The 12418-nt window shown below is 47.6% G+C and overlaps 2 protein-coding genes across 2 annotated transcripts in view; one reads left to right on the forward strand and one right to left on the reverse strand.

Annotated features, from left to right (window-relative positions):
- The window catches only part of LOC112851241 (orphan sodium- and chloride-dependent neurotransmitter transporter NTT5), a 79858-nt gene extending 68313 nt beyond the window's left edge, over positions 1–11545 (reverse strand). The window contains exon 1 of the mRNA XM_086690377.1: positions 11448–11545. The gene's annotated coding sequence lies outside the window, so the exon portion shown is untranslated. The remainder of the gene's footprint in view (positions 1–11447) is intronic.
- Positions 7591–12182, forward strand: CD37 (CD37 molecule). Its single transcript, XM_086690390.1, has 9 exons — positions 7591–7862; positions 8094–8168; positions 8279–8351; positions 9245–9369; positions 9465–9539; positions 10087–10191; positions 10855–11091; positions 11473–11556; positions 11814–12182. The coding sequence occupies exons 1-9, from the start codon at positions 7800–7802 to the stop codon at positions 12180–12182; spliced, it is 1206 nt and encodes a 401-aa protein (XP_086546516.1). The 5' UTR covers positions 7591–7799.
- Positions 12183–12418: the final 236 nt, after the last annotated feature.

Raw genomic sequence — 12418 nt, forward strand, 5'->3', positions numbered from 1 at the left:
TAGTGGCCTTGGAGAGAAGTGAGTGAATTTGAACTGTATATTAGTAGTAGAGCACAGAAGATTTAATGATGGCTTAGAAGAGTTGCTGAGGGATGAGGGGTGGTAAATCTGGGTCCTAATAGATGTGGACATAGGGCTGTATAATCCAGGTCTGGGCTTCAAAAGATCCTCTCAGGCCACGTAGGGAGTGGACTGGAGGGGAGAGACTAAGAGAATGGAGGAGGCTGAGGTCTGGGTCCAGATGGGAAAGCACAAGTCCTGAGCCAGCCCAAGCAATGAGGACAGAGAGAAGGAGAGAACGTAGAGAATCAAGACACAGGATGTATTGGCTTAGGAACTGATGGGCTGTATGGGAATGAGGGCATCACCCAGGGTTGGTCCACCAAGGTAGAAGGAATCTGTGAAGTTGAAGACATATCTCTTGATGTTATCCAGTCAGAGGAGAAAAAAAGAGAGAGAGAAAGAGAAATAAGAATGAAAAAGAGTGAAGTCAGTTTGCTAGTACTGTATTTTGTTGAGGATTTTTGCATCTGTGTTCTAACATTACACCTCAAGGAACTGAAACAAGAACAAACTCAGCACGAAGGTGGCATAATAGTGATGACAGCAGAAATAAATGAAATAGAGACTAGAAAGACGATTTAAAGGATCAATTAAACTAAGATTTGGTTTTTTGAAGAGAGAAAATTGAAAAATCTTTTTTTCTTAATGTCTATTTATTTTTGAGAGAGAGCGTGAGTGGGGAGGGGCAGAGAGAGGCAGACAAAGGATCCCAAGTGGGCTCTGCACTGACAGCAGAGAGCCTGATGTGGGGCGTAAACTCATGAACTGTGAGATCATGACCTGAGCCTAAGTCCGACACTTAACCAACTGAGCCACCCACGTGCTGCAAAAGTTGAAAAATCTTTAGCTGACTAAGACAAAAAAGACAAATGACTCAAATTAACAAAATTATAAATAAAGAGGAGATTTAATAACTGAAACCCCTGAAATACAAATGATCATAAAAGATTAGTATGAACAATTATATGCCAATAAATTAGATAACTTAGAAGAAATGGATACATTGCTAAAAATACACATCTTACAAAGACTGAATCGTGCAGTAAATCTGAACAGACAAATATCGCTTCTCGGCCTTTTGGCTAAGATCAAGTGAACAGACAAATAATGAGCAAGGAGATTGATTCAGCCCCCAACAAATAAGAGTACAGGACCAGATGGCTTTATGGGTGAATTCTACCAAACATTTTAAGGAAGAATTAACAACAATCATTCTCAAATTCTTCTCAAAAATTCAAGAGGAAAGAATATTTCAAGACTCATTTTACGAGGCCAGCTTTACCAAAGCTAGACAAGGACCCTGCAAGAAAAGAAGATTATAGTCCAGTATCCCTGGTGAACATAGATACAAAAGTCCGCAACAAAATACCAGTAAACTGAACTCAACACCACATTAAAAGGCTCACACACCATGATCAAGTGGGATTTATGACTGGGATGCAACATACATATGGTTCAACATAGGTAAATCAACACATGTGATGTACTATGTTAACAGAATGAAAAACATCACATGATAATTTCAATAGATGCAGAAAAAGCATTTGACAAAATTCAACATCCCTTAATGATAAAAATCCTCAACAAATTAGGTATAAAAGGAATGTACCTCAGCATAATAAAGGCTAAGGACACCTGGGTGGCTCAGTCGAGTATCTAACTCTTGATTTCAGCTCAGGTCATGATCTCACAGTTTGTGAGATCAAGCCCCATGTTAGGCTCCATGCTGACAGCACAAAGCCTGCTTTGGAGTCTCTCCCTCTTTCTCTGCCTTTCTCCCTCTCTCAAAATAAATAAACCTAAAAAACAATTTTTTTAAACATAATAAAGGCCACATGTAACTAGCCCACAGCTAACATTATACTCAGTGTTAAGAGTCAAAAGTTTTTCCTCTAAGATCAGAAACAATACAAAAATGCCCACTCTTGTCACCTCTATTCAACATAATACCAGAAATCCTAGCCATAGCAATTAGGTAAGAAAAAGAAATAAAAGTCATCCAAATCAGAAAGGAGGAAAAGTTTATGTTTGCAGACAACATAATCTTATATAAGAAACCCTAAGACTCCAACAAAAAGCTGTTATAACTAATAAATTCAGTAAAGTTACAGAATACAAAATCAAAATACAGAAATCAGTTGCATGTCTATACATTAACAACACACTATCTGAAAGAGAAGAAAGCAAAACCATTTACAGCAGCATCAAAATAATAAAATACCTAGGAATAAATTTCAATAAGGAGATGAAAACTATAAGATACCAATGAAAGAAATAAAAAAAAAAAAAGAAATGGAAAGACATCCTGTGTTCTTGGCTAGGAAGAATCAATATTGTGAAAATGTCCATAGTATCCAAAGCAACCTACAGACTCAGTGCAATCCCTGTCAAAATTCTAGGGGCACCTGAGTGGCTCAGTCGGTTGGGCATCCAACTTCGCTCGGGTCATGATCTCGCGATTTGTGAGTTTGAGCCCCACGTCGGGCTCTGTGCTGACAGCTCAGAGCCTGGAGCCTGCTTTGGATTCTGTGTCTCCCTCTCTCTCTGCCCCTCCCCTGCTCATGCTCTGTCTCTCAATAATAAATAAATGTTAAAAAAAATTTTTTTTAATTCTATTGGCATTTTTCATGGAAGTAGGAAAAACTGTCCCAAAATTTGTACAGAACTACAAAAGACCTCGAAATAGCCAAAAAGAGGGGTGCCTGGGTGTCTCAGTCAGTTGAGAGTCCAGCTTCAGCTCGTGGCATGATCTTATGGTTCATAGGTTCAAGTCCCACATCGGGCTCTCTGTGGTCAGCACAGAGCCTACTTTGGATCCTATGTCCCCCTCTCTCTCTGCCCCTCCCTCACTCGCACTCTTGCTCTCTCAAAAGTAAATAACCAAAAACCATAAAATACCTAGGAATAGGGGCGCCTGGGTGGCTCAGTCGGTTGGGCGTCCAACTTCGGCTCAGGTCATGATCTCACGGTTTGTGGGTTCGAGGCCCACATCAGGCTCTGTGCTGATGGCTCAGGGCCTGGAGCCTGCCTCGGATTCCGTGGCTCCCTCTCTCTCTGCCCCTGCCCTACTCACACTCTGTTTCTCCCTCTCTCTCAAAAATAAATAAACATTAAAAAAAGTTTTTTAATATCTAGGAATAAACATAACCAAAGAGGTGAAAACTCTATACACTGAAAACTAGAGAAAGCTTATGAAAGAAGTTCAAGAAGATACCAAAAAATGGAAAAATATTCCATGCTCCTGGATTGGAAGAACAAACATTGTTAAAATGTCGATACTACCCAAAGCAAAATACATATTCAATGCAATCCCTATCAAAATAACACCAGCATTCTTCACAGTGCTAGAACAAACAATCTTAAATTTGTATGGAAGCAAAAAGACCCTGAATAGCCAAAGCAATTCTTTTTCAAGCAATTGTTGAAAAAGAAAACCAAAGCTGGAGGCATCACAATCCCGGATTTCAAGATGTATTACAAAGCTGTAATCATTACGAGTATGGTACTGGCACAAAAAACAGACACTCAGATCAATGGAACAGAATAGAGAACCCAGAAATGGACCCACAAATGTGTGGCCAACTAATCTTTGACAGAACAGGAAAGAATATCCAATGGAATAAAGACAGTCTCTTTAGCAAATGGTGCTGGGAAAACTGGACAGCAACATGCAGAAAAATGAACCTGGACCACTTTCTTACACCATACACCAAAAATAAACCAAAATGGATGAAAGACCTAAATGTAAGACAGGAAGCCATCAAAATCCTAGAGGAGAAAACAGACAAAAACCTCTTTGACCTCAGCCACAGCAACTTCTTACTCAACATGTCTTCAGAGGCAAGGGGGAAAAAAAGCAAAAATGAACTATTGGGACCTCATCAAAATAAAAAGCTTCTGCACAGTGAAGGAAACAATCAGCAAAACTAAAAGGCAACTGACAGAATGGGAGAAGATACTTGCAAATGACGTATCAGATAAAGGATTAGTATCCAAAATCTATAAAGAACTTATCAAACTCAACACCCAAAAACAAAGAATCCAGTGAAGAAATGGGCAAAAGACATGAATAGATACTTCTCCAAAAAAGACATCCAGATGGCCAACCAACACATGAAAAAATGCTCAACATCACTCATCATCAGGGAAATACAGATCAAAACCACAATGAGATACCACCTTACACCTGTCAGAATGGCTAACATTAACAACTCAGGCAACAACAGATGTTGGCAAAGATGCAGAGAAAGAGGATCTCTTTTGCATTGTTGATGGGAATGCAAACTGGTGCAGCCACTCTGGAAAACAGTATGGAAGTTCCTCAAAAAACTAAAAGTAGAACTACCCTATGACCCAGCAATTGCACTACTAGGCATTTATCCAAGGGATACATACAGGTGTGCTGTTTCGAAGGGACACATGCACCCCCATGTTTACAGCAGCACTATCAACAATAGCCAAAATATGGGAAGAGCCCAAATGTCCATCGATGGATGAATGGATAAAGAAGATGTGGTATGTGTGTATATATATATATATATATATATATATATATATATATATACATATATATACACATATATGTATATATATATACACATATATATATGTATATATATATACACACACACACACACACACACACATACATACACAATGGAGTATTACTCAGCAATCAAAAAGAATGAAATCTTGCCATTTACAACTACACGGATGGAACTGGAGAGTATTATGCTAAGCGAAATTAGTCAGAGAAAGACAAATATCACATGACTCCACTGATATGAGGAATTTAAGATACTAAACAGATGAACATAAGGGAAGGGAAGCAAAACTAATATAAAAACAGGGAGGGGGACAAAACATAAGAGACTCTTAAATATGGAGAACAAACAGAGGGTTACTGGAGGGGTTGTGGGAGGGAGGATGGGCTAAATGGGTAAGGGGCACTAAGGAATCTACTCCTGAAATCATTTTTGCACTATATGCTAACTAACTTGGATATAAATTAAACAATAAATTAATTAATTAATTTAGAAAAGGTAAATAACAACAGTAAAAAGGAAAAAGAAATAGCCAAAAGAATATTGAGAAAGAAGAACAAAGTTGGAGGCATCACACTTCTTGGTTTCAAACTATATGACAAAATTATAGTAATCAAAACAAATGGTATAGGATGCCTGGATGGCTCAGTCGATTAAGTGCTGACTCTTGATTTCAGCTCAGTCATGATCTCACAGTTTGTGGGATGGAGCCCCATGTAGGGCTCCACACTGGGCATGGAGCCTGCTTAGGCTTCTCTCTCTCTCTCTCTCTCTCTCTCTCTTCCTGGCCCTCCCCCACTGGTGCACATTCTCTCTCAAAATAAATAAATAAACTTAAAAAAATGGTATACAAACAGGCACATAAACCAATGTAATAAGGAAATAAGGAAGTATACCCACACATATAAGGTCAACTATATATATATATATATATATATATATATATATATATATATATATATATATTCCTACCATTTACAACATGGATGAACCTGGAGGGCATTATGCTAAGTGAAATTAGCCAGACAGAGAAAGACTTCATGGTATCATTGAAATGTGGAATCTTATTTTTTTTTTATTTTTATTTTTTATTTTTTTTTCAACGTTTATTTATTTTTGAGACACAGAGAGACAAAGCATGAACAGGGGAGGGGCAGAGACAGAGGGAGACACAGAATCCGAAACAGGCTGCAGGCTCTGAGCGGTCAGCACAGAGTCCGATGCGGGGCTCCAACTCACCGGCCGTGAGATCATGACCTGAGCCGAAGTCGGACGCCTAACAGACCAAGCCACCCAGGCGCCCCTTTTTTCTTTTTTTAATTTTTTTTTCAACGTTTATTTATTTTTGAGACAGAGAGAGACAGAGCATGAACAGGGGAGGGGCAGAGACAGAGTGGAATCCTATTTTAAAAACGGGGCAGGGGGAGGAGCGCCTGGGTGGCTCCGTTGGTTGAGCATCCGACTTCGGCTCAGGTCGTGATCTCCTGGTTTGTGGGTTCCAGCCCCGCATCGGGCTCTGTGCTGACAGCTCAGAGCCTGGAGCCTGCTTCTGATTCTGTGTCCCGCCCCCCCCCCCCCCCCGCCCTTTCCCCGCTCGCACTCTGTCTCTCTCTGCCTCTCAAAAATAAAGAAACATAATTTAAAAAATTAAAAAACAGGGCAGGGGGAGAATTTCATAGAAACAGAGAATAGAGTCCTGACCATCACGCTCTGGGGAATAGGGGAAATGGGGGGATGTGGATCAAAGGGTACAGACTTTCAGTTAAAAGAATACATTCAGGGGTGCCTTGGGGGCTCAGTTGGTTAAGCATCTGACTCTTGATTTCACTCAGGTCATGATCTCAAGGTTCATGAGGTCGAGCTCCACATAGGGTTCTGTGCTGGCAACATGGAGCCTGTTTAGGATTCTCTCTCCCTCTCCCTCTGCCCCTCCCCTGCTCTCTCTCTCTCTCTCTCTCTCTCTCTCTCTCACTCTCACTCTCACTCTCTCTCAAGTAAATAAACATAAAAAAAAAAAAAGAATACATTCTGAGGATCTAATATACAGGATGGCGATTATAGATAATTATCCAGTATTGTAAACTGGAAAGTTGCTGAGAATACCTATTAAGTGTTCTCACCACCACCAAAAAAATAAAAATAGTTAACTATGTGAGATCAAAATGTTATCCTGATCTTGACAATCATTCCACAATGCATATGTAGATCAAATCATCATGTTGGACACTTGAAATAACATATAATTGCAATTGTCAGTTATCCCTCAATAACACTGGAAAGAGAAAAAGAAAGTCCAGAGCCAAAAATCAGAATACTATTAACATGAATTGATTTTTGGTAACATTAATAAGAAAATAAATTGCATTTGGAGCCTTAAAAAAAAAATGGTAGATGAGATCTCTCAGAAAGAGAGGGTGTTAGGTCTCTTAAGAGGGGCGGGTTTCCCAGGGCCTGGATGGACATTAAGAGGTAGGAACATCCCCAACGGTGGAAATCCGATTTGACAAGAGTGGGGGCCAACAGGAGAGACTACAGAGGCTGGAGACCATCAAGTACAGCAGACCTCGGTCTAACTGCCAAGGTCACAGATTCAATCCGGACTCCTCCCCAGCCTCACCCTGCTGGGGCCCCACTGCAGAAGCAGGAAGTACTGCAGAGACCCAGCTTCCTCTCTGGGTGTTTTGGCATAGCCAGGCCACCCCCTCACTCCCAGGGACCTTCCCACGTGGGCACTGAAGCACTTTCACTTCCCCCAGGTGCCCAGCCCCTTCCCCAGCATATGGGAACAGCGTGGTGTACATTTGTTGTCAAGAACCGGATGCAGACTCTGAGAGAGAGGCCATGACAAGGTGCGGGGATGGGGCATAAGCAGAGAAAAGACAGGCATGCTGAGAGAAGGGGCCAGAAACCCAGAGAGGGAGAGGGTAGATGCGGGGAAGGTGAGGTGGGAGGTGTTGGGGGAGGGACACCAGAGACCCAGAGAGAGGACAGAGACCCAGAGAAGGGAGGACCAGAGACAGAGGGCCAGGAAGAGGGGACAGAGATGGATGCAGAGATGGCAAAGCTTAGCAGGCAGTGAGGTCAGAGTGTCTGTGAGGTCGGCTGCTGTCCAGGGCTGGCCTGGGGCCCCAGGGCCCAGAGTAGGTGGGTGCAAGTAGATCAGGAGTCCCTGCGGGTCCCCCAGCCTGAGCCATGGAGACCTGGGAGGAACTACCCAACGTGTCCTTGGTGCCCACAAGTCCCAAGGCCCCTCGGGTACTGGTGTGTGTCTGAGTGGGGCAGATGAGGGCGACAGGGGCCCAGATAGACGAGAAAGCCACCTCGAGGGTGTAGAGGGAGGGGGCGGGGCTCCACCTCTGGAACTTCCTCTTTCTCGGTGTTCTTCCTTTCTCCCTCCCCCTCTCTCACAGCCTCTTTCTGCCCTTCTCCTCCACTGCTAACACCTCTTCTGTTCGGTCCCTCCCCTCTGGCTGCCCACCCCTCTAGGCGAAGATGTCGGCCCAGGACAGCTGCCTCAGCCTCATCAAGTACCTCCTCTTCGTTTTCAACCTCTTCTTCTTCGTGAGTTGCCACATGGCTACCCAGCCCAGGCCCCAGCCCCTGCCACAGCCACCTGACCTGATATCCCCCCCTCCTTTGCCCACCGCCATATTCTCATCTCCTCCCTCCAGGTCCTAGGCAGCCTTATTTTCTGCTTTGGCATCTGGATACTCATTGACAAGACCAGCTTCGTGTCCTTTGTAGGTGAGGGGGCCAGGGCTCCTGGGAGGGGCCTCCTGGAGCAAGTGTGACCCGGTCTGCCCCTAAGTGACATCCCGGGGTCTCCCTTGTCCCAGACTCTGCTTCACAGCCTGCCCACTGCTCTTAGTCTCAGTGCCTTCCTCTGGCAAATGAGTTGTGCATATGAATACTAATAAAAATGATAATAGCCATTTCTCAGGCACTTCCTACGTGTTAGATGTAGTGCAGATCCTTATCAGATCCTCCCACAAACCTTCCCCTCTCTTGAGGTTCAGGGAGGGGACGTCACTTACTGGCTGTCACGCAGCAAGGAAATGGAAGAGCAGATATAACAATAATAATAATAATAATAATAATAGTAGGAAAATAATAATGGAGTGATAATCGAAATACTGATAGCTCACGTTTAATAAGTGTGTGCCCTGTACTGAGGACTGCGTTGAGCGCATGCCTCCCATGTGTCCCTGAAAATAGCACTCAGAAATAGATATCATGCACCCCTACCCCTTGGGAGGTCTAAGTGACAGATGTACTGCCAAGTGATGGGACTGAAACTTTTGGGGGTGAGGAGGGGCTGAAGGAGGAAAGAGAGACTGAGAGCAAGAGGGAGAGACTATGACCAGGGAGAAAGGAACAGAGATCCAGAGAGAAGGGAACAGAGACCTAGAGAGGGTGTTGAGGGGACGGTGACTCAGGAGGAACAGAGTGCCAGAGAGAGGGGTAGATAGCATCCCAGGAGAGGAACAGAGACTCAACATGTGGCAGGGACAGACACGCAGAGAAAGAGCCCCCCCCCCCAATACTCCTCCCCAATTGAGTGGCTGCATGGGTGGGGAATGGGGCTACCTGGGGCTGTGAGCACCGTGCCCAATGTCACTGCCTCTCACCTCCCCCAGGCCTGTCCTTCATGCCCCTGCAGATCTGGTCCAAGGCCCTGGCCATCTCAGGAATTCTCACCATGGGTCTTGCTCTCCTGGGCTGTGTGGGGGCCCTGAAGGAGCTCCGCTGCCTGCTGGGCCTGGTGAGTGCCCTCCCCACACCCCCCTCCAATAGAGCCCCACATCCAAGGAAGGGGCTCAGCCTGATCTCCCCCACTCTGCTGCCCCCCCTCCCCAGTATTTTGGGATACTGCTGCTCCTGTTTGCCATGCAGATCACGCTAGGAATCCTCATCTCCACTCAGCGGACCCGGGTGAGCTTGGCTTCCCCTCCCCCCACTCCTCCCAAGCTCCTGTGGGGGACGGGGGGTGTAGGGAGGGGGCTGAAAAAGACGGAAACAAAGGTAGACAAGAGCTGACATGGACAAAGAAATAATAGTGACAGGCAGAGGCAGATGGAAAAACATAGGGACACAGAGACAGACACAAAGAAGATAGAGATGAGGTGAGTCGAAGACTCCACGACGAGGATGACAGGCACGGAGGAAGAAAGACATAGCAAGAGAGATCCAAAGGGAAATAGAAAAAAAAAGAGAAAAACAGGCGGAGAAAGAAGAGGCTCCAAGAAAGAGGCAGAGACCTAATGAGAGATCGTGGGAGACAGTGGGAGAAACAAAGACATGATAGGCAGAGATTTTAAGGAACAAATACATAGCTAGCCATTGGGTGAGAAATCGAGACCAACTTAAGACGCTCAGGGACCTCATGGGACTGAGAAAGCCCAGAAGAGGCTGGAGTGGGTCGGGGCAAATTGGGGGTGGGGAAGCGCGTGGGGATCCGGCCTCACTCTTAGCCTCTTAGCTGGAGCGGAGGGTGAAGGATATCGTGATGGAGACCATCCAACGCTACCACGCGCACCCGGAGGAGTCGGCGGCGGAGGAGAGCTGGGACTACGTGCAGTTCCAGGTGGGTGAGCCCCCCCTACCCGGACGTGCATCCTTCCCTGTAGGTCTGGGACTCTGACAGCCCTGTCCCCTGTCCCAGGGAGACTCCGCCCCGACCAAGCCGGGGCGCCCAGCTCCAGGACCCTTAGGGTAACCCTATCCATCCACCCTACCTACTGCGTGGCCCCGTCCCCAGATGGCCACTTGACTGACTCCTGTGCGGTCGTTTCCCCCAGCTCCCAGACCTTGGAGAGGCTCTGATTTGTGCCCTGATAAGAATTCGCCCTCAGCCCCAAGGCCCTAGCGTGACCCCACTCCCTAACCCTGAGTGACTGGCCCTCACAGGACTCGGCCCACGTGAGACTCCACTCTGGCCACTCTCGTAGCCCTGACCTCCTATCCACCTGTTCCCCACCTGAGATTGAATTGCACCGCCCACCCAATCTTCCATCCACAGCGTGATTCTGCAGCTCCTCCCACAGCCCCATGTCACCCGTGATTGGTCTCCACCAACCCCAAGTTCTAACGTCCCCAAGCCTAGCCCGCGTGTGGTCCATCACCTACACCCATTACTTGGCCCTCTGCTCCCCAACATGACCTCATGCACACCACCCAGTCCCCTGAACGCCCAAATCATTTTGAATCCCTCCAGTCCACGTCTCTCTGACTCTTGTCCCTCTTCTAGCTGCGCTGCTGCGGCTGGAACTCTCCTCGGGACTGGTTCAGTATCCCCAGCCTCAGCAGCAACGATTCAGAGGTGCACCGCGTGCCCTGCTCCTGCTATAATTCTTCGGCGAGCAACGACTCCGCCATCTTCGAGAAACTCTCCTTCCCCCAGTTCAGCCGGCTGGGACCACTGGCGCGGCCCCGCCACAGTACAGACCTTTGCCTGGTCCCTGCAAACAGCGATATCTACAGCGAGGTGGGCAGGGTTTGGAGCCCGCTAGGAAGGGGAGGGGCCGGTGAGGGGGTAGAGCTGTGGGAGGGGTTTGCTCCCCAGGAGGCGGGGCCGCAGGACCTGGGAGGAGTCTGCAAGTAGGGTGGGGCTACGAGAAAGCGGCACAACAGGAGGGGTGGAGCTCCCCAGAAGGGGCGTGGTTTGCGGGGGCGGGGCCTAAAAGAAAAAGCATGGCTGAAAGGAGGGTTGGACCGGACGAGGTGGAGACTAGAGAACCCTAGTAACTAGGGATGCGGGGTGGGGCCTGACAGAGGGGTGAGGGCTGGGCTAAGGAAAACAGTGTGCACGGGGTTGAGGGAGAATCCCAGAGAGGACCCTACCTTTAACCTTTCCCTATATCCCTAGGGCTGCGCGCGGAGCCTCCAGAAGTGGTTGCACAACAACCTCATCTCCATAGTAGGCATCTGCCTGGGCGTCGGTCTACTTGAGGTAATTTGGTCCCGCCCCTATTTGCGATTAGCCCTACAATCCCTAGATGGCTCCGCCCCCAAATCGCGCGCCTTCCCATTCTCCTGGAAAGGTGCAGGCGTGATAGAGATCAGCCAATCCAGGCTCTTCTGCCTCTCCGCACAAGACCTATCTTCCGTGAGCCCTGATTGGTTGTACGCAGGGAGTAGGCGTTCCCGCCTCCCTGGGCGTTCTAGCGCTCTGCTCTTAGCTGCAATATTCCTCCCTTTTCCCTGCAGGTGAGTGTGGCGGGGCTGAGCCTGCTACTACTGCGTAGGGCGCTCTGCCGGGAGCGCCAGCTGCAGGTGCCGGACGCCTATGGTTCGAGCCCCGGGCTTGGTCCCAGGGCTGATGGCGGAGGCGGCGGGCGCTGTGGTGTGCTGAGCAGCAGCGGGCGTAGCGGCGGTCTCTGGGGTGGCTGGGGCATGGCGGACGCCTGTCCCAACTGGGGGGACAAGTCCCCACAGGTCAAGCTGCCCATGGCCCTGGGGCCCTGGCCGCTTTGGGATCAAGACGAGGAACAACCTGAGAACGGGAGCGTGGAGGTGGAGGTCGAGGTGGAACTAGCGGCCGAGGGAGAGGGGGAGACAGATGAGCCTCCGGAATAAAGTACCCTGGGCTATCTTCGGATCGCACTCCTTCCCAGACTCCAAACCTGCGCTAGACGCAGCTGGGCACCTCTACCCCACCCTATTCTTCTTCCCATCCTCCCTCTCTCCCTCGCGTCTTTAGTAACTAACCCCAAGCCTCCAAATTCCCATCCCTGATCCCATCTTTCACAACCTGGCCCAGCTCTCCCTCTAGCCCCACCCACCTTCTACTCCCTTCTCCGCCCCCCCCATGA

The sequence above is a fragment of the Puma concolor genome, chromosome E2, assembly GCF_028749965.1.
Source record: "Puma concolor isolate L17-30 chromosome E2, mPumCon1.1.hap2, whole genome shotgun sequence".
Lineage (NCBI taxonomy): Eukaryota > Metazoa > Chordata > Mammalia > Carnivora > Felidae > Puma > Puma concolor.